Raw genomic sequence first — 19,810 nt, 5'->3', positions numbered from 1 at the left:
AGGAGAGGGGCAGAGAGGGAGAGAGAGAGAGAATCCCAAGAGGCTCCATGGGCTCTATCTCACCAATCTTGAGACCATGACCCCAGCTGAAAGCAAAAGTCAGAGGCTTTACCGACTGAGCTACCCAGGTGCCCCAAGGAGTCCTTGTTTTAGAATGGAGGTATTGGGGGTGTCTGGGTGGCTCAGTCAGTTGAGGAGCTGACTTCAGCTCTAGTCATGATCTCATGGGTTCGAGCCCGGAGTCCAGCCTGGTGTTGAGCCCTGGGTTGGGCTTTGTGCTGACAGCTCAGAGCCTATAGCCTGGTTCAGATTCTGTGTCTCCCTCTCTCTCTGCCCCTCCCCTACTCACACTCTGTCTCTCGCTCTCAAAAATAAACAAACATTAAAAAAATAGAGTGGAGGTATTTGTTCAAGTAGTATGGCAGAACAGGTGGTTCACTCTTTTTTTTTTTTCCTGCATATGTATTGATTTTTTAAAGCTTTATTTTATTTTAAGTAGGCTCCACACCCAGCATGGAGACCAAGGCAGGGCTTGAACTCGGGAACCTGAGATCAAGATCTGAGCTGAGATCAAGAGTTGGAGGCTAGGGGCGCCTGGGTGGCTCAGTTGGTTAGGCATCTGACTTCAGCTCAGGTCCTGATCTCACGGTTCTCGTGGGTTTGAGCCCCATATTGGGCTCTGTGCTGACAGATCAGAGCTGGAGCCTGCTCCAGATTCTGTGTCTCCCTCTCTCTCTGCCCCTCCCCTGCTCGTGTTCTGTCTCTCTCTGTCTGTCAGAAATAAATGTGAAAAAATAAAAAAAAAGAGTCAGAGGCTAGACGCCTGCTGCACATGTACTATTTTTTATTGACATATAACACTGTATTCGTTTCAGATAAACAATAGAATGATTTGCTCTATGTATATATTGTGAAATGGTCCACTCTTTTATAGATGTAAATTTTCATCAATTTCCCACATAGCGGCTCAGTGCCAATTCGGCCCAATGATCTGTAATGAGCTCTTAAGTGTAACTGTCAGGAACAATCCTGAGACTTCCCACAACGAAAAGCACAGAGCTTTGAGGTCAAGACGTGGTTCTCCCCTCATGGTTCGTCTTCCTTCATGGTCATTCGGTTCTGAAAATGTATCAGTAGTGTCTGCACGGGAACGCACTTGCAGCTGATCCTGTCATGGGGAATACAAGTATCTCTGGAATAAACTGCACCCCACCCCCGCCCCGTTCATAACCTGAAAATCATTGCTTGTGCCCCTAGGCCCTCCACCCGAGGGTGTCATCACGGCGCTCCCCTCCGGCCTCTCTCTGTGGCCTTCCAGGCTCTGGATGTCTGCGGTGCCTGATCCCCCACGCGTGCCAGGTGGGGGGCATGGGGGGAGGGGAAAAGGAGGGGATGCAGGTGCCACCGATCGCTCCCTCCCTCGTGCGGGTGAGCCTCCCCCGACAGCGGTCTCCGCCGCTCGCCAGCCCCTGCTCTCCAATTCACGCGCGCCAGCCGCTCCAGAGCCTCTCCAGAAGCCAAGCGCTCTGCCCCGGGCTCTCCCCTCGCAGATGCGATCTCGGATCAGACCCTGGACCTTACGTGTCCCCCACTGAGCTCAAGGCAATCACCTCAGTGAAAGGGAAGGGGATTTCCTCCGGCGAATTTAGCGGCAGAGTATCAAGGACCACCCGCCCAGCATTGGGTCCCTGCGCCACTGGTGGGGGTTCAGCTCCCATCAAGGAAAGCCCACCCCGGGAAGGTGGGAGTTACAGAACCAGACGCAAGGTCAGGGTCATCCCCGACTCCGGTTGCTTGGGACCAGCAGTCCAACTTGGAGGTAAACACCGTTTTAAGGCTCAGTTATACTCCCCAGACACCGTCCATGGTCTGCAAGCACCCTAAAGAAAACCTGAAATGAACCTTGGAGAGAAGGTTCAAGGACTCACGAAACCGTTTAGATGCAAAACAAAACAAAACAAAACAAAACAAAAAAACAAACAAAAAAAAAAAAACAGAAGAAGAAGAAGAAGAAGAAGAAGAAGAAGAAGGGGTCCACACGATCCGCCTGCAGGACTCTACCCAGCCTTCCTCCCCACGCCCCCACGCTTTCCGGCTGGAGGCGCCAAGAGTGGAGCGAGGCTGGGACCAGCAGGGGGTTGGGCCGGACGCCGCTGGGGGTGAGGTCAGAGCCTGGCCCCGGGCGCGCTTCCACCTGCGGAGCGCAGGCTTCTGCTCTGGGGAGGTGGGGAGGCCTGGGCGCAGGGAAGGGGAGGGTAAAAGAGAAGTTAGCTGCCCACCTCTGCCTGGGCGAGAGTGATACGGCCCTGAACACGGGTGTTCGCCACATCGAAGTGACTGTCTGGGAGCCCCCTTCCCACTTTGCGCATCGACTTCCCTTCTCAACCCAGACGCTGGCGCCCAGAAGTCTAGGAGGTAGAGGCCGCTCCCAAGGCGTAGCGGCCTACCGATCTCCCTTTCCCCAGAGGCGGGGCGGAGAAGGGAGCAGACGGTCTTCTGTGGGCCCCAATCGCCCATTGTTGAGGATGGAGGCCCGCACGTCGCCTCCGCACCTGGCTCGTCTTGAAAAAATAATTTTTTAAAGCTTATTTGTTTGTAATATCTACACCCACCGTAGGGTTCTAACTCACGACCCGGGAGATCAAGAGTAGCACACTCCTCCGACTGAGCCAGCCAGGCTTCCTCGGGCTTGAAATCTTGAAGGGTCCACTAGAGACACTGCACGAAAACCGCCAGGACCAAGGAAGGTGAAGGCCAGTGCACTGGCTGGCGGAGGCAGGATGGAGAGGCCCCTCCAGTCTCCCCAGGGCGCAAAGGTGCCCGCATTGCCTTCCTGGCGGAGAAGGTGGGGAGGAGGAGCGCCGGTATTAGGCCTGGAAAGATGGAGAATTCCGGTGGAGCGCGGGAGAGTCCGAAAGGGCAAATCGGCCCTCTAGTCTTGTTATTCTTCGGGCAGAGGATGACTTCTCTGCGGGAGTCAGGTGGGGATGGTGACTAGCACCAAGTCCCATTGTGACGTGCCCGGAGCCTCAGCTGAAGATTGGCGGGGTGTGTGGGGGCAGGGGGCGGGGGGGTGGTGGTGGAGGGGTGGGGATAAAAGCCCCGGTCGCCAGGACCTGTATTGGACACAGTCTTGGCGCCCAGTGGAGGCCCTCCAGCTTTTGTCCTTCTGCTGGTCCCTTCCTTCCTGGAGCCCTTTAAAGCTGACTCTACAGAGGTGACCGTTCTGACCCGCTGCTCCTCTCCTGAGTCTCAGGCATAGACTCAGGTTCCCACTTCTCACCGTATCTACTTCTTCTACCCTTGAGGAAGCCAAAGAAAAAGTAGGGAGGGGCACCTTGGTGGCTCAGTCGGTTGAACTTACGTTGTCCGACTTTGGCTCAGGTCATGATCTCAGTGTTGGTGGGTTCCAAACCAGCCTCCGGCTCTGTGCTGACAGCTCAGAGCCTGGAGCCTGCTTTGGATTCTGTGTCTCCCTCTCTCTCTGTATCCCTCCCCATGCCCCCCCCCCCCCCCAACTCTGTCTCTCAAAAAGTAAAATAAAAAAAAAAAACATTAAAAAGAAAGAAAATAAAAAGTAAGGAAACACCAGGCTGAGCCCCATTGGCTTCAGAAGGAAATACCCAACTTCCAATCCTGTTGGAGAGCACATCACCGGAACAAAGGACATTGTGAGACAATGACCCCAGTGTTATGGGAAATCTCAGACAGCTTGGAAAACTCTGGCCGACAAAGGAAATTGAAGTGACTGTACGAAAGTGTTGTCAGCAGTAAGATCTGTTTGCAGAACACACGAGTGAAAATGAGCATCAGAAGGAACAGATGCCAGGTATTCCTCACAGCAAGGCTTTTGCAGCTTTTGAAAAAAGATGCAGACCTCTTCCCAATCCAGAGAACAGAGGGGTCAGGTGGGCAGGGGCTGGGCAGACCTTGAGGAGACTGAATCCTGACAAGTCCTTACCGCATGTGGCACAAACCAGAGATGAAAATGTAGGTAGAACCTTTGAACAACAATAAAAATCAGAGCCCTAATGAGCACTGTGGTCAGAGGTTCTGGGTCTGCAAAAGGAGGAGAAAGAAAAAGAAAGGGAATGCTAAACACTTGGGCTCGTGCCCATCCTGGGAAGTGTCAGGGCCCTTGTGGGTGACGTGACAATCACATTTCAGGATAAAATGAGATTAGTTCACCAGGTCCCTGTAATCTTAAATACAGTCACCCCCCACCCACCGCCACCATACACACTCCTGCCCCAGACAGTCTGTCAATTCCAATCACCAGCATGCTGTGGTCAGCAAATTTAGCTTAGCTAAGTCCACTCTGCCCACATGCTGAAAGTGGCAGGGACAGATTCTTCAGGAAAATTACCATTTAATTCTGTTTACATCACTTCTTTAGATTCCTGTTATGGACTACATGTTTGTGTCTTCTAAAAATTCATTTGTTGAAACCCTAATCCCCAATGCGATGGTATTTAGGAGAAGGGGTCTTTGGGAGGTAATTAAATCATGAGGGTGTAGCCCTCTGGACAGGATTAGCACCACAAGAAGGAGGCTCTCTGCTACATGAGGATATAATGAGAAGGCAGCCATCTGCAAACCAGGAAGAGAGCCCTTACTAAGAGGTGAATCTGCAGGCACCTCATCTTGAACTTCCAGTCTCCAGAACTATGAGAAACGAATTTCTGTTGTTTAAATTTCCCAGTCTGTGGTTATCTGTTAGAACCACTCAAACTAAGACAGTCCCTTCTGTTTTTTATTATATTGCAATCTTCCTAAGACTGTGTATTTCTCCATTTTAACACACATTCGCACCTTCCTCCCCATTTTCCTTTCATTGATCCCTTCATCATTTAATTTGGCATTTTGTACCATTTTTTTCTTGCTTTTCAGTTTTTTGTGTTTTCTACAGCAGTGAATTATGAATTCTCTTCATAATGTGCTATATTTTTGTTGATGCCCGTTTTTAATTTTTTCAACTGCCTTTTATTTTATTTTTAATTTTTTTAACATTTATTTTTGAGAGACAGAGACAGAGCATGAGCATGGGAGGGGCAGAGAGAGGAGGAAACACAGAATCGAAGCAGGCTCCAGGCTCTGAGCCGTCAGCACAGAGCCCGACATGGGCTTGAACTCACAAACCGCGATATCATGACCTGAGCCGAAGTCGGACATTTAACCACTGAGCCACCCAGGTGCCCCTCAACCGCCTTTTATAGTTTAATTTATTTTTATTTTCCCTCATCTCTCATTTTGTCTTCATGATTTATGGTATAAACTTTATTTCTAATCTTTGTGCCATTATTATTATTATTATTATTATTATTATTTAGAGAAAGGGTGCCAGTGAGCAAGGGGCAGAAAAAAATCCCACAAGGAGCAGAGAAGGAGAGAGAGGAGCGGGGCTTACCTGAAGCGGGGCTCGAAACTCACCAAAAGGTGGGGCTCAAACTCACCAAGAGATCATGAGATCATGACCTGAGCCAAAGTTAGATGCTTAATGACAGCCACCCAGGCTCCCTAAGCTTTGTGCCTTTTGAAATTAACTTCTCATTTATTGTTTTCTGTGTTCTATTGTTTCTTTTAACCTGCTCTCTCCCCTGTTGCAATCCTCCTGTTCTATTTCTCTTTACTTGCATATATATCAGATCCTCCAGGATTTCTTTGTTCACTCTTCAACTCCTCTCACTTCACTACTGGTGGCTAACTTTGCACCAGGTGTATCCCCTCTGCGCTACCCCCTCGTGCCTCCTTGCCATTAGAACTTTGCTTGTCTCCCACTCTGTGATTTAAAAAAATGTTTTTTAATGTTTATTTATTTTTGACAGAGAGAGAGACAGAGCATGAGCGGGGGGGGGGGGGGGCAGAAAGAGAGAGACACAGAATCTGAAGCAGGCTCCAGGCTCTGAGCTGTCAGCACAGAGCCCAACGCGGGGCTCGAACTTACAGACCGCGAGATCATGACCTGAGCTGAGGTCCGACACTCACCGACTGAGCCACCCAGGAGCCCCTCCCACTCTGTGATTTTTAAAGCCCCTTTTCTTATACTAGAAATGCGCTTGGGGCCTTATTCACCTTTGGTGCACTGAGATGCCATGCCGACATGCTCCTTGTACTTCTAATGTATTGAGCATAGTGACTTCTTCAATTGCTGTCTCTGTGGTTTTTTCATTTATTGTTTTGCTCATGTTCCTCTCTGATCTCACAATAATTTAACACCTATTGAACATCTTGAATGAGACAGCCACACTTTGAGTTCAGAAACAGAGCTTTAATTTAAGGAGCTCAATTTTTACAGTGGAAGAAGCAGGAAAATAAGCTGACAACTGATTGATGCTACCATGATGTACTTGCCAATAAGAATCAGAAGGAATCTTGTTTGATAAGTGAAGGTAATGAACCCTATCCCCCAGCACCATGTTGAATGAGACAATTATCACAATAGCCTTTGTTAACTTGTAAGGAGCTCCCTGTTACAGGGTGGTTCTCCCTGGTATATCGGTGGTGAAAGGAAACGTCTCTCAAGGTCACCAAAACTGCAATGGCCACAACTTTTTGTCTAACAGTTGCCCTATCCCCTCTGGAAACCAAATCCCAATGTCACCCCCAGAAATGCAAATCCTTTTAGAACAAATCTTAATGGGTATGATGACTCCTACTCCCACACCCCCACACACTGCTGGTGACAACTTATTGAACTTGTCAGGACTTAAGGAGAAATTTTCTGGCAACACAAGAACATGCCATTCAAAGGCTCCTCAGAGAGCACTGGGTTTTTTGTTTGTTTGTTTTTTGTTTTTGTTCTCAGAGGAGGAAGGAAAGAAAAGGTATTCCAAATGAATTAAACTATAAGGAGACAAATGTCAAGAAAATGGATCTCTGCCCCAGGGAGGAGTCCATTTTCTTTTCCCCCCTTTTTTTTTTTTTTTGAGAGAGCACACGGGACAGCACAGAGCCCGATGCAGAACTCAAACTCACCAACCATGAGATTGTGACCTGAGCCGAAATCGAGAGTCAAATGCTTAACTAACTGAGCCCAGGTACCCTGAGGAGTCCATTTTCTTGATGGACCTAGGAAAATAGTAAATTACAGCCCTCTTGCCCAAGGTGCAGATCCTGGCATTGAGCCTCTAGTCCAGGAGGTTTACATGATGCTCCAGGGACAGCAGGATCCTGGGGTTCACCCCTTCCTTGTCCCTGTTTTCTTCTGAAGATCAATGGCTAAGGGTTAGAAATCATGGGTCTTGGGGAAATCTGTGCGTGGTGACCCCAGGTTTTATTTCTCATTGTTTTCACATAACCACAAATCCTATGTATGTATGTATGTATGTATGTATGTATGTATTTCCACAAATCCTTCTGTTTTTCATACTTGGGCTCTTTCTTGAATAGGGAGGAAAATTGTGCAATCCCATGTGTACAAAGGCAGGAAGCTCCCCTGCCAGTGCTGCTCCAAGTACACCCCTACTTTAGAGAAGGAAGAGAGATTAAGGGAATTGAAGCATCTTGCCCAAGTCAGAATTTCTTAACCAGTAATGGTTATCGTGGCCTTTCCAGAAAAAAACAAAACAAAACAAAACAAAAACAACCAAGATGGTGGTGAGACATCATTGTGCATGGAAAAGAAGAGACAGAAAGAAGGGCTGGAGTTGTGTAACCCTAGGTCTTGCTTTTTTCTGTCTTCAGAGCCCAGCCCAGAGCTGGGACACATAAAGCTATGCTTGCATCAAACCTACATGGAGTCCAAGCCTGGACACCAGCTTTTCTGGTAACTAGGAATTCTGTGAGAGTCCCAGCTTATCTCCCACCCAACACAGTTGGGAGGAAAGGTCTTCATATGCCCCTGTAAATTCCCACAACAATTTTAAGGCGACAAAGTAAGAAAGCCAGGACGCTCTTTTCTCCTTACTTCCCATTTCTGGCTCCCTTCCAGCCTCCTCCCTCCTATGATGGGAAGCCCAGGCTGAGCCCTACCACCACCACCACCCCGCCCCCCACCCACCTACCTCCCTACCCCATTCCCCACTTTCTACGACGGAATACCCGGACTTTGCCCTCCAGGGACTTTGCCCTTCCCCCTATGGCACACTTGCAGCTCCAGCCCCGCACCAGCCGCGACCTGCTTCCCATGAACCTTTGCTCCACGCTCCCGCGAGGGCGCGTGCTTCCTACCCAGCAGTCCTCGCGCGGCCCGGTACAGCGGACACCCAGGACTCCAAGATGGCGTCGCCCGGTGAGTACCTGTACCCGGTTAAGGTTACAAGATTGAGGGCAGGATCCGGGGTCCGGGGCTCAGAGCCGCACTGGGAGGGGAGGGGGCTGCGGAGCCGCCTGCCCTTCATTCGGGGCCTTCTCTGCGGCCTCACCGGAGGCGCACCGGACCCTTTCCTCAGGGTCCTGCACCATTCGACCCTTCTCCCCTCGCTCAGCCGCGCCGCCCGCCTGCCCAAGGGCCCATGTCTCTCGGCTGCAGCGGGGAGGGTGAGGGCAGCCGGGCGACGCGTTTGCAAATTTGGGAATGCACCACCTCCGGCTCCCACCCCACCCCCTCGCAGAAGTATCGCTATAGTTGTCCCCGCCGTCACCCAGGCGCTTTGCATTTGAATCCTACGCGCAGCTTCTGCCCTTCTTCCCAAAGCTGAAGCTCAAATTAAGCTCCCGGAGGAGCTAACACCCAGGATGGTGCGTGACGCCACGTAAGGTTGGACGCATGCATATATGTTGAATGTGCGTTGAGTAGGTTTAGAGAGGTGAAGTGGCTTGTTCAAGGTCACAACTAGTGAGAGGGCTGAGCTAGGATGCAAACCCAGGTGTCTGGGGCCTCGTGGTAAACTGAGCTTTAATTGCAAGTGTGGTCTTATGATCTGCAAGCTTTTCAGTGACGTGTGTATAAATCTACACTCATCGTACTGACTCACTTTTTTTTTTTTTTTTTTGGTATGGAAACCATTTTTTAACCGTAGATCCTCACAGTAGCCTTGTCAGTAAGTCTCTGGAAGGTTGATCCCATTGTATTAAAGATATGTTTATTTAGAGAGCGCACGTGAACGGGGGAGGAGAAGAAAGAGAGGGAGAGAGAGAATCCCAAGCAGGATCTGTGCTGACAGCACAGAGCCAGTCTTGGGGCTCCATCCACAAACAGCGATCATGACCTGAGCTGAAATCAAGAATTCCCCGCTCGCTTTTACGTCTGGATTTGGGAGGCGTTGTGTCGTTTTCGGAACAATGGCTGTCAGTGGCATAACGGAGCTGTTACCTGGAGATGTTCAGATACAAAGGAAAACTAGAAAATACGTGAGGGCATATTTGCTGGGAAATTACTTGGTTGGAACCTGACCATTTTACCCAGCATCCTGGGAGTTGACGAATACTAACAGACCTACAAATGTCACTGGCTAGCAACGTAATTTTTAAATGGGGGGTCGCTGTCTTTCCATTGAAAGAGGCCAGTTTGCTGTGACCTTCCTACGATGTAACCCATTTCTGGTTAATACCACCAGATTTACTTGTGAAAAATTGATAAGGAAAAGCTCTTCATTTAACTGACATGGGAAGAAAACCTACAAATCAAGACAATATTTTTTTATTTCTGTAAACAGGTTATGAAACCGCATCAAATTCAGATTAATGTATTTGTAAGATTTAAGCCATTACTTTTTATGTCATACTGCCCTAGAGAATCCTAACCTGTTAAGCAGATTACTTTGTAGATCTATTTCTATTTTAAATACAGGAATGCAAAGGAAGGTACATATTTTTAATGGAGAAGTCTTTGATTTCAGTTAACCAGACTTGTAATCAGCTTATTGTGAATGTTTCACCTTTGGCCACCTGTTTGAATTTAAAATCTACGATTGTAATTAAAGCTGAGTGAAAATTTACACTGAAAAAAAAAAAAAGAAAAAGAATTCCCTGCTCAGCTGACTGAGCCACCCAGGTGCCCCAATTTTAAAGGTGAAAATAATGGTCAGAGATGTGGTGTGGCCTGCCTGAAACAGAGTTGATGAACCCATGTGTGTCTTACCCAGTTTCTATATTCTTAATATCAGCATGGAGAAATGAAGAGGGGATCAGATGAGAATGATGCTGTTTTTCCCATCTGTAAAAACAGGCATGAGAATATCAACAGTGGTTGTGTTGTTTAAAACAGGATGACATGTGAAAAGGAAGCATTGAGACTTGGCATCTTGTTTGAGTAGAGTGGAGTGATGAGCACTGTGGACTAAGGACTAAACAATTTAGTACATGTAAGGTCCTTGAAACACTGCCTGGCCCAGTGCTAGTCATCTCAGCTTTCACTCTGTGACCACTGAACGGGGTCATGTCACTTCTGGTCCATCCAACAACACGACAGGTGAAGGAATTGAAGCCCAAGTCTCCTAAGTACTGATGATCATTTAGATGGTGTCTGTCAGGGGCGCCTGGGTGGCTCAGTCGGTTGGGCGGCCGAGTTCGGCTCAGGTCATGATCTCGCGGTCCGTGACTTCGAGCCCCGCGTCGGGCTCTGTGCTGACAGCTCAGAGCCTGGAGCCTGTTTCAGATTCTGTGTCTCCCTCTCGCTAACCCTCCCCTGTTCATGCTCTGTCTCTCTCTGTCTCAAAAATAAATAAAACGGGGCGCCTGGGTGGCTCAGTCGGTTAAGCATCTGACTTTGGCTCAGGTCATGATCTTGTGGTCCGTGAGTTCAAGCCTCGCATCGGTCTCTGTGCTGACAGCTCAGAGCCTGCAGCCTGTTTCAAATTCTGTGTCTCCCTCTCTCTCTGACCCTCCCCCATTCATGCTGTCTTTCCCTGTCTCAAAAATAAATAAATGTTAAAAAAAAAAATTAAAAAAAATAAATAAAACGTTAAAAAAAAATTTAGATGGTGTCTGTCACCAGAGCATAAAGCCACTAGTTTATTAACAAAGTGATGAAAATATGAATTAACAGCATAGATGAAATTGGGTCAGCAAACTGTGGCCAATGGGCTAGATTTCCTGTGGTCTGTTTTTGTATGGCCTGTGGACTAAGAATGATGTCGTGTGTGTGTGTGTGTGTGTGTGTGTGTGTGTGTGTGTGTGTGTTTAGTTTATTTATTTGTTTTTTGAGAGTGAGGGAGAGAGAGAATCCCAAGCAGGCTCTGCACTGTCAGCACAGAGCCCAATGTGGGTTTCGAACTCAAGAACTGTGAGATCATGACCAGAGCCAAAATCAAGAGTTGGACACTTAACCGACTGAGTCACCCAGGCGCCCCAAGAATGGTTTATAAAAACAAAACAAAACAAAACATCCAGCAACTGTGTTATAGAGGCTCTATCTGGCTTTAAATTTTTACTCTCTGGCCAACCCCTGGAGCTGGATTTAGCATTCAGAAGATACTTAGCATTTTCATGCCTCTTCATGTAGGTGGACAGTATGCTTCTTTTTTTTTCTTTTTTTTTTTTTTTTTAACGTTTATTTATTTTTGAGACAGAGAGAGACAGAGCATGAACGGGGGAGGGTCAGAGAGAGGGAGACACAGAATCTGAAACAGGCTCCAGGCTCTGAGCTGTCAGCCCAGAGCCCGACGCGGGGCTCGAACTCATGGACCGTGAGATCATGACCTGAGCCGAAGTCGGCCGCTCAAATGACTGAGCCACCCAGGCGCCCCCAGTATGTTTCTTTGAAGTCATAAAGTCAGGCCAGGTAGCCACCTACCCTCCCAAAAACATGTACCCCTTTGTTAACCTTCACTGTAAGTCTGCCATGACCATGAACTGTGTGTGGTGTTGTTTCCACCTTCACATAGCCCATAGGCAGAAAGATAATTTCCATTTACTTAGTACCTAGGGGCACCTGGGTGGCTCAGTCTGTTAAAGCATCCGACCCTTGATTATGGCTCATGTCATGATCTCACAGTTGGAGCCTTGCGTTGGGCTCTGCACTGACAGGACAGAGCCTGCTTAGAATTCTTTCTCTCTACCCCTCTCATTCTCTCTCTCAAAAATAAATGAACATTAAAAAAAAAAAATCTATTTACATAGTACCTAGAGCCAAGCACCAAGGTGAATGCTATTCTTTTTTTTTTTTTCAATATATGAAGTTTATTGTCAAATTGGTTTCCATACAACACCCAGTGCTCATCCCAAAAGGTGCCCTCCTCAATACCCATCACCCACCCTCCCCTCCCTCCCACCCCCCATCAACCCTCAGTTTGTTCTCAGTTTTTAAGAGTTTCTTATGGTAAATGCTATTCTTAACCTTATCTTACAAAGGACGAAACTGAGGCACAGAGGGCAGTAACTGGTCCAAGGGCACACAGAAGTGAAGAGCCACTAAACCCAGAATACTTGACCCCTGAGTCTACTCTGTTCGTCACTGCACCACTGGTAGAGTGCAGAGGGATGTGCAGCAGAAGTGTTGGGGGAGGGTTCCAGTATGACTGCCTAAAGACTGAGGTCTTTGTCTTCCATTAAGAGAAATTCTTGGAAAAAGTATAGATGCATCTCTGATGAATCTGTTCATCTCCTGGAGTTTTGTGATGGTGCATCTGGTGCACCAGATGCAGCAGAGATGGTGCATCTCTGTCCCCAGAGATGTGTTTGGCTTTCCTTAAGCCTAATGTGATTCCCATCCCCCCCGACCCCCTTGCTTATAAATGTTTAGGTTTTGTTAAGGAAACACTCTATATGTCTAAATATATACAAAAATAAATTTTTAATTGTTGGCCTTTTCTCCTGTGATGTGCCAAGGCACCATGCCAGCCCCTGAATGTGGTCACAATGTGAGTATGTTTTCATAGTTAAAATACGGTGTTTCTTGGGGCGCCTGGGTGGCTCAGTCCGTTAAATATTGACCCTTGGTTTTGGCTTAGGTCATGATCTCATGGTTCCTGAGATTGAGCCCTTTATCGGGCTCTGTACTGACACTTGGAATTCTCTCTCCCTCTGTCTCTGCCCCTCTCCAGCATTTGCTCACTCTCTCTCAAAAAAACAAAAACAAAACCAAACAAAAAAACAAGCTTTTTTGTTTTTTCAATTTTTTAGTGTTTATTTATTTTTAAGAGAGAGAACGTGAGTGGGGAAGGGGCAGAGAGAGAGGGAGACACAGAATCTGAAGCAGGCTCCAGGCTCTGAGCTGTCAGCACAGAGCCCGATACGGGGCTCGAACTCAACTGAGAAATCATGACCTGAGCCAAAGTTGGACATTTAACTGACTGAGGCACCCAGGTGCCCCAACAAAAAACTTTAATGGAAAAAGTGTTTCTTTTGCACATCTCCCCCAACGTGGTCCTGTTATTAAAATCATGTATATTTTTAATGTATTTTTTATAATTTTATTTATTTATTTATTTATTTTTTTAAAATTTTTTTTCAACGTTTATTTATTTTTGGGACAGAGAGAGACATAGCATGAACGGGGGGAGGGGCAGAGAGAGAGGGAGACACAGAATCGGAAGCAGGCTCCAGGCTCTGAGCCATCAGCCCAGAGCCCGACGTGGGGCTCGAACTCACGGACCGCGAGATTGTGACCTGGCTGAAGTCGGACGCTTAACCGACTGCGCCACCCAGGCGCCCCTATAATTTTATTTTTAAATAAATTTTTTTTTTTTTTCTTGAGGGAGACCATGGGGAGGGGCAGAGGGGGAGGAAGGGAGAGAATCCCAAGCAGGCTCCATGTTCAGTGCAGCACTCCACACGGGGCTCAGTCCCATGACGGTGAGAACATGATCTAAGCCGAAACCAAGAGTTGGACACTTAACCAACCAGCTGAGCCATCCAGGCACCCCTTAAAAGCACTTTTAAACTTTATTATGGAAGATTTCAAATACAAAGGAAACAATAATGTAATGAACGCTTTATACTCATTACCTAGTGTCAACAGTTAGCAACATTCTGCCATTCTAGTTCCATCTATACCTTTCTCATGCACTCCCCACCATGTATTCATATTTAAAGCCAGTTGGTTTTAGAATGACATGTTTGTATTCCTCACTGCATGCAAGAAGGCTTTGAGACTGTCGCAAAGGTATGGAGTATGTTAAGAAGAAATGTGGTATAGTTATCCTTGAACTAAATAAAGCCTCCTGATCCAAGTGAAGACAGAAATGGCATGTAAGATGTGTACTATTAAACTTACCTAGGAATAGCTTGGACAGGGTGACAGAGAAAGGTAATCATTCTCGAATGACATTATTGTTTGCTGTTGGGTTAACATCATAGACACTAAACTCTCCAGCAGAGATTTGGTTCATTTGAGACTGTCTCATATTTCAAAAATACTGCCAAACTAATCAGTTCTCTGCACAGAACTAAAGGGTGTGATTAATCCCTGAAGTTCTTTATGCTTAAAATGTACTAAAGTTTGGGGTGCCTGAGTTGATCATTCAGTTCAGTCTGACTTCAGCTCAGGTCATGATCTCACGGTTTGTGGTTTGAGCCCCACATCAGGCTCTTTGCTGTCAGCGCATCTCTCCTGCCCCTCCTCCCTATTTCTCAAAAATAAGCATTAAAAAAAAAAAACAAACCCAAAAATGTATTAAAGTTTGGTTTGTATGCCATTTCTTTCTCTACCTTTGTCTTTTGTTTGTTTCACCTTAGTGTAGGTCTTTTTTTTTTTTAATTTTTTGGAATGTTTATTTTTTTTATTTATTTATTTTTTTTTTTAAATTTTTTTTTTTCAACGTTTATTTATTTTTGGGACAGAGAGAGACAGAGCATGAACGGGGGAGGGGCAGAGAGAGAGGGAGACACAGAGTCGGAAACAGGCTCCAGGCTCTGAGCCATCAGCCCAGAGCCCGACGCGGGGCTCGAACTCACAGACGGCGAGATCGTGACCTGGCTGAAGTCGGACGCTTAACCGACTGCGCCACCCAGGCGCCCCTGGAATGTTTATTTTTGAAGGAAAGAGAGACAGAGTCCGCAGGGGAGGGGCAGAGAGGGAGACACAGAATCTGAAACGCTCCAGGTTCTGAGCTGTCAGTTCAGAGCCTGACATGGGGCTCAAACTCACTAACTGCGAGATCATGACCTGAGCCCAAGTTGGTCACTTAACCAACTGAGCCACCCAGGCGCCCCTAGTGTAGATCTTAATGACATTTCAACAATAATATTAACAGTTGACAGTTCTGAGTACTGTTTGAAATGCTTTTTTTTTTTTTTTTTTTTTTTTTAAAAGAGAGAGAGAGAGGGTGCAAGTAAGGGGCAGAGAGAGAGAAAGTAAGACTCACCTGAAGTGGGGCATGAGCTCACCCAATGTGGGACTCGAACTCACGAACTGTGAGATCATGACCTGAGCTGAAGTCAGATGCTTAATTGACTGAGCAACCCAGGCACCCCAAATGCTTTTACATAGATTCTCATTCAGTGCTTGGAATAGCCATTTAATAGACAAGGAAACTGGAGCTCGGAGGTTATATGGGACGGTAGTGCTAGTGCTTGAGATAAGGAGGGGGGAAGGAGGCCTTTTAGGACATAGCATTTAAGTTGAGATAGCCATGTGGTGGCTTGGGAGCACTGCACATACCAAAGCCCTCAGGTGAATAAGCAGAAAGGGGTCTGACTGAAGTATGGTGAATGGATGAAATGGTTGTCTGGCGATAGAATGTTGGCTTCTGAGAGCAAGGCTCTTGTCTGCAGTCAGTGCTGTACCCACAGTGCATAGCATGCTGCCTGACATACAGTAGGTGCTCCATATTTGTTGGATGAGTCTAGATGGAAGGTTGGGGCCAGTTTGTTTGGGACAGGCAGTCTAAACCATGACCCTAAAGCTATGTATGCAAGTCATAGGCTTGTGCCTCCACTTGTCACCTGTGGCTTATTGACAAACACTCAATCTGGTCCATCTGGGCCAAATGTCTGCTTTTCCAGATGACCTATAGCAAGTTAGAAGCTGCCATTAAGCCTTGTATTTCTGTTTATGACCCAACAATCCTTGCCCTTGTTAAATGTTGGGAGATATTGAGGTCTGTGGGATTCCCCTTAGTGGACTCCTGAAGGAACTTTAGTCTTTCCTTGGATTCCCAAAATGGAGAAGAAACCTTTGAGTGATTTAACTGGCTCCTTCTCTGGTCAGTCATCTTTAAGAAAGGACAGTAGTCTTTGACTCCTTACCCTGAAGAGGATACCTGCTCAGCAGCTTTTTAAAGTTGATCTCTATGGGGAGGATGGAAAGGGAGACCATTCCCTTACTTTAAAAAAAAATTTTTTTAATGTTTATTTATTCTTTGAGAGAGAGAGCATGAGTAGGGGAGGGAGACACATAATCAGAGGCAGGCTCCAGGCTCTGAGCTGTCAGCACAGAGCCTGACGCGGAGCTCAAACTCATGAATCGAGATCATGACCTGAGCCGAAGTCCGACTCTTAACCGACTGAGCCACCCAGGCGCCCCGGACCATTGCCTTCTTATGAGCATCTGAACATTCCCGGTTCTCCCCCACTGTGGTCTTCCCCCGTCCCCCTCCTATTTTACTCTTAAGCTGAGATGAGTACAGTATGGCCTCAACCAGGAGCCCTTGTCATCTCTGTCCCCAGACTCTCATTGGAATATTTTCTGGGGCCCAGTGGATGATTTGGAGTGGTTTGTATTAAGTCATTTGACATCTGTGGTCCCAGGTTGGTTGCTTGAAATAGAAATCGGATTGTCTTGATGACCTGAGGTTGAGCACTGCCTCCGCTCCCTGCATGCCGTGTGACCTTGGCCAATTGACCCAATTTCTCTGAGCCAGTCTCCCCTACCCCTTATAAAATAAAGGCATCAGCCACCTGCTGTGAAGATTCAGTGAGCTGATACATGTAAATATTAGTTTTGCAACAGTTTTTTGGTCCTCCACTTTACTTTCTTCCTCATGGCCCATAGGTTGTTTTTACATAGTTACTGTTCTTCAGAATCTTGTTCATTAATACAGCTGTCGCTTTATACAGACTCTGACTTAAAATGAATATGGTATAATATATTTACTCATAATATTACCTGTGTGCAGCCTCTCTGTAGTGATCTTATTGAATGGTTGAAATAAGTGACATAGAAGGATGCTGTTTGTCTCACTGGAGATTTTTCAGTGTGTCTTTCTACTCTTCCTTTTTAGTACCAGTGAAAGAGAAGAAGCTCATGGATGTGAAGCTAGGAGAGCTTCCAGGCTGGATACTGATGCGAGATTTCACCCCTAGAGGCATTGCTGGCGCATTTCAAAGAGGTCAGAGCCTATGGACATGTGTAAACAAAAGCAAATGCCCAGGTCTCTTTTTGCCCTGAGCTCAGCCTGATAAGTTATGGAGAGGAGGACAGAGATGAGTGGTTAGCCCCTGGATCTCCGTGACTGGTCCTATCAGAGTCTGGCTCTAAGAGATTTCAGCCAAGAAAATGTTTTCTGCTGCTTGGAATCAGTACCACTGCCTTTGTCTTAAATATGTCTGTGAGCATTTTTACATCGTAAGATTTTCCTTAAAGAGGAAATTGAGTTTGAAGATTTTCCTTAAAGAGGAAATGGTAGCCATCGGTCTGTAATGTAATGCTCGTATCTCTGCCAGGCAACAAACTTCCAGGACAAATGTTTGAAATCATCTATGCTTCCGGGCTGTGCATGATCAGAATCAGTCCTGTGGAACCAGTGTCCTCATTCCAAGAATTAGACACCCACATCACCCCACGGGGACCTGTGTGGTCTCCAGCTTCCTGGGTGTGTGTGTGGTGGGGGTGGGGTGGGGAAACCTTCCTTCCATTTTTCTTTCCAGTTCTGGCCACCCTGTAAGCTGGCTCTTGTGTGCCATGTTTCCTTCTGCCCTGAGGCCTTTCCTGAACCCAGATTAGAATACTCTGCCTTTTCCCCATACTTAGTTTATGACAGTCCCTGACTCCTTAGCCTGAGTGAATGTGGCCTGTTCATGCCCACAGCTCCCTGTACTGCTCCTTCACAGCTTCCCTCACAGTTGTAAAATAGGGCCTTCTAGGATGACTTCATTCTTTTTTGTCAACTAACCCATGAGCCCAGAGGGCAGAAACTTTCCTCACTGGTGGGGGTACCCAGGAAAGAGATGATCGCACAAAGCCTTCCTCTTCCCTGATAGGCTGACCCACCTGGCCACAGCTAAGTGGCCCTTACTGGGGTTGGATTTTGGGTCAGAATTAGGGTAAGAAGGTCGCATAGGGCTGGAGGTGAGGGTGAGGTAGGATCAAAGGCTAACAGGCTGAGCCAGAGAGCACAGGGGCAGAATCAAGGTGGGCTTGCCTAGTGGGGTCTTGTCCTGGGCTCCTGGGGCAAAACCCATGGGGCACTTGTGCTCTTCCCTTTATCAGCCGGTGAACTTAGGGGGTGAGTGGCTTCAAGAGCCACAGCAGGACTGGATCCCTGAATTTAAGCCAGCTTCCACTTTGCAGTGTGTGCCTCATTCACAGCAAAGCAAAAAGTGCCCTCCTCTCCTGTTTGCAGGTTACTACCGGTATTACAACAAGTATGTCAATGTGAAGAAAGGGAGCGTTGCTGGAATTTCTATGGTGCTGGCAGCTTATGTGGTTTTCAACTATTGTCGGTGTTACAAGGAACTCAGTGAGTGTCTCTCAGATTGCCTTCCCTTCAGTGGGGTTTTTGTCATCAGGGTGGTATTGGTTTGCGGTCAGGTTTACAAGTACATCATTCTACTGACAATTGAAAGATTGGGAGGGACTTGTTAGAATACAGAATGTAGGATGTTATTTTAAGTGAGAAAGTTGTGGCAAAGAGAAAATACAGGAAAAAGTGACATGAAGCTGGGATAAAAGTAACACTTGGGAAGCGTTCTCTAAGGTATCGCAGGGCTCTGCGGAGCTTCATCTTCCCAGCAGCCAGCGCAAAGAGAGAAACAGGTTGAGTGGTACAATCCAGGGTCTGTTCAGTGCTCTGGAAGAGGGTGGCTTTTCCTGGTTCTAAGACCAGAGAGGATCTCCTGTGGTGGGAGATGCCCAAACAGCTCCAATGGCAGCCACGGACTGGGTTTCATGGGCGGTTTCTTACAGTGTCTGGCCCCTTGCCAGTCTGTGAAATCCAGGTGATGCTAGCTCTGAAGGCCAGAATCTTGGGGACTTTTGAGTGCATGTTCCTTTTGGGAAGGAAGAGGCTGGCCAGGCAGCAGATTAGCTCGAGATGCCTTTGTACCTCCAGGTCTGTGGATTCTGCCCAGATGCTGGCAGGCAGGTTCTGGGTTGTCTCCCGAAAGGAGTTCTCAGGATGCTTTTATGTGAATTTAGCCGCAAGCCCTCCTGTCGTCTTGTGCTTTCACTATACCTTACCTGAAACTTACCACCTTGCCTTTCTAACTTCAGAACATGAGCGGCTACGCAAGTACCACTGAAGAGGGCCCAGTATGGAGGCACATTCGGCATTCCTGACCGTGACCTTTGAATCCTTTCATATCCTAATTCAGAATTAATGTCCAATAAAAGATGACTGATACTCAGACTGCTTCCCTGGTCGAGCCATTTCCCTGCCCTCTAAGAGCTCTAAGAGCTGGGGTTCTTGTGGAATGCCCAGCGCTTTGAATCCACGGGGGGCTTCCTACCACTGCTTTGGGGTCTCATCCCAGCTTACTGTAGGTGGGGGTGTCATCTAGTTAAGCCTGTCAAGTGCCCAGAGGGGTTTCCCTGCTCTTTGCCTTGAATGTTGCATACTTCTGGCCTCTTGTCGGCTGATGGTTTTACATCTACGGAACTGGGGAGCTGGTGCCCGGAGTTCTTAAGAATGCCTTCCCCTCCCCAACCTTTCTGCATTTCTCAGGCCACAGAACCTGTAGGAAGTCCAGTGGGACTCAGGGGAGTGAGGGAAAACACAGGCCCTGACAGAAGCTCACAGCTGCCCATTTCCAGCACCTTCATCCTTACTCT

At 47.3% G+C, this 19,810-nt stretch overlaps 1 protein-coding gene and 1 long non-coding RNA gene across 2 annotated transcripts; one reads left to right on the top strand and one right to left on the bottom strand.

Annotated features, from left to right (window-relative positions):
- Nucleotides 1-827: 827 nt before the first annotated feature.
- On the bottom strand, nt 828-2,989 carry LOC125154528 (uncharacterized). Its single transcript, XR_007147821.1, has 2 exons — nt 2,280-2,989; nt 828-1,168 (listed from the first exon to the last, which is right to left on the bottom strand). It is a non-coding gene; the product is annotated as an uncharacterized LOC125154528 (long non-coding RNA).
- Nucleotides 2,990-8,085: 5,096 nt separating this feature from the next.
- ATP5MF (ATP synthase membrane subunit f) lies at nt 8,086-19,386 on the top strand. The gene is made up of 4 exons (XM_047838537.1): nt 8,086-8,230; nt 17,043-17,150; nt 18,384-18,500; nt 19,253-19,386. The coding sequence occupies exons 1-4, from the start codon at nt 8,218-8,220 to the stop codon at nt 19,279-19,281; spliced, it is 267 nt and encodes an 88-aa protein (XP_047694493.1). The 5' UTR covers nt 8,086-8,217; the 3' UTR covers nt 19,282-19,386.
- Nucleotides 19,387-19,810: the final 424 nt, after the last annotated feature.

Source organism: Prionailurus viverrinus, chromosome E3 (assembly GCF_022837055.1).
Source record: "Prionailurus viverrinus isolate Anna chromosome E3, UM_Priviv_1.0, whole genome shotgun sequence".
NCBI classification, from domain to species: domain Eukaryota; kingdom Metazoa; phylum Chordata; class Mammalia; order Carnivora; family Felidae; genus Prionailurus; species Prionailurus viverrinus.
This window is presented reverse-complemented; position numbering and strand designations above follow the sequence as displayed.

Excerpts from the sequence above, each read along its gene's own strand:
- ATP5MF (XM_047838537.1), top strand. Across the intron at positions 17,151-18,383 it reads TGCTGGCGCATTTCAAAGAG|GTTACTACCGGTATTACAAC; the intron begins GTCAGAGCCTAT and ends TCCTGTTTGCAG. Across the intron at positions 18,501-19,252 it reads TCGGTGTTACAAGGAACTCA|AACATGAGCGGCTACGCAAG; the intron begins GTGAGTGTCTCT and ends TTCTAACTTCAG.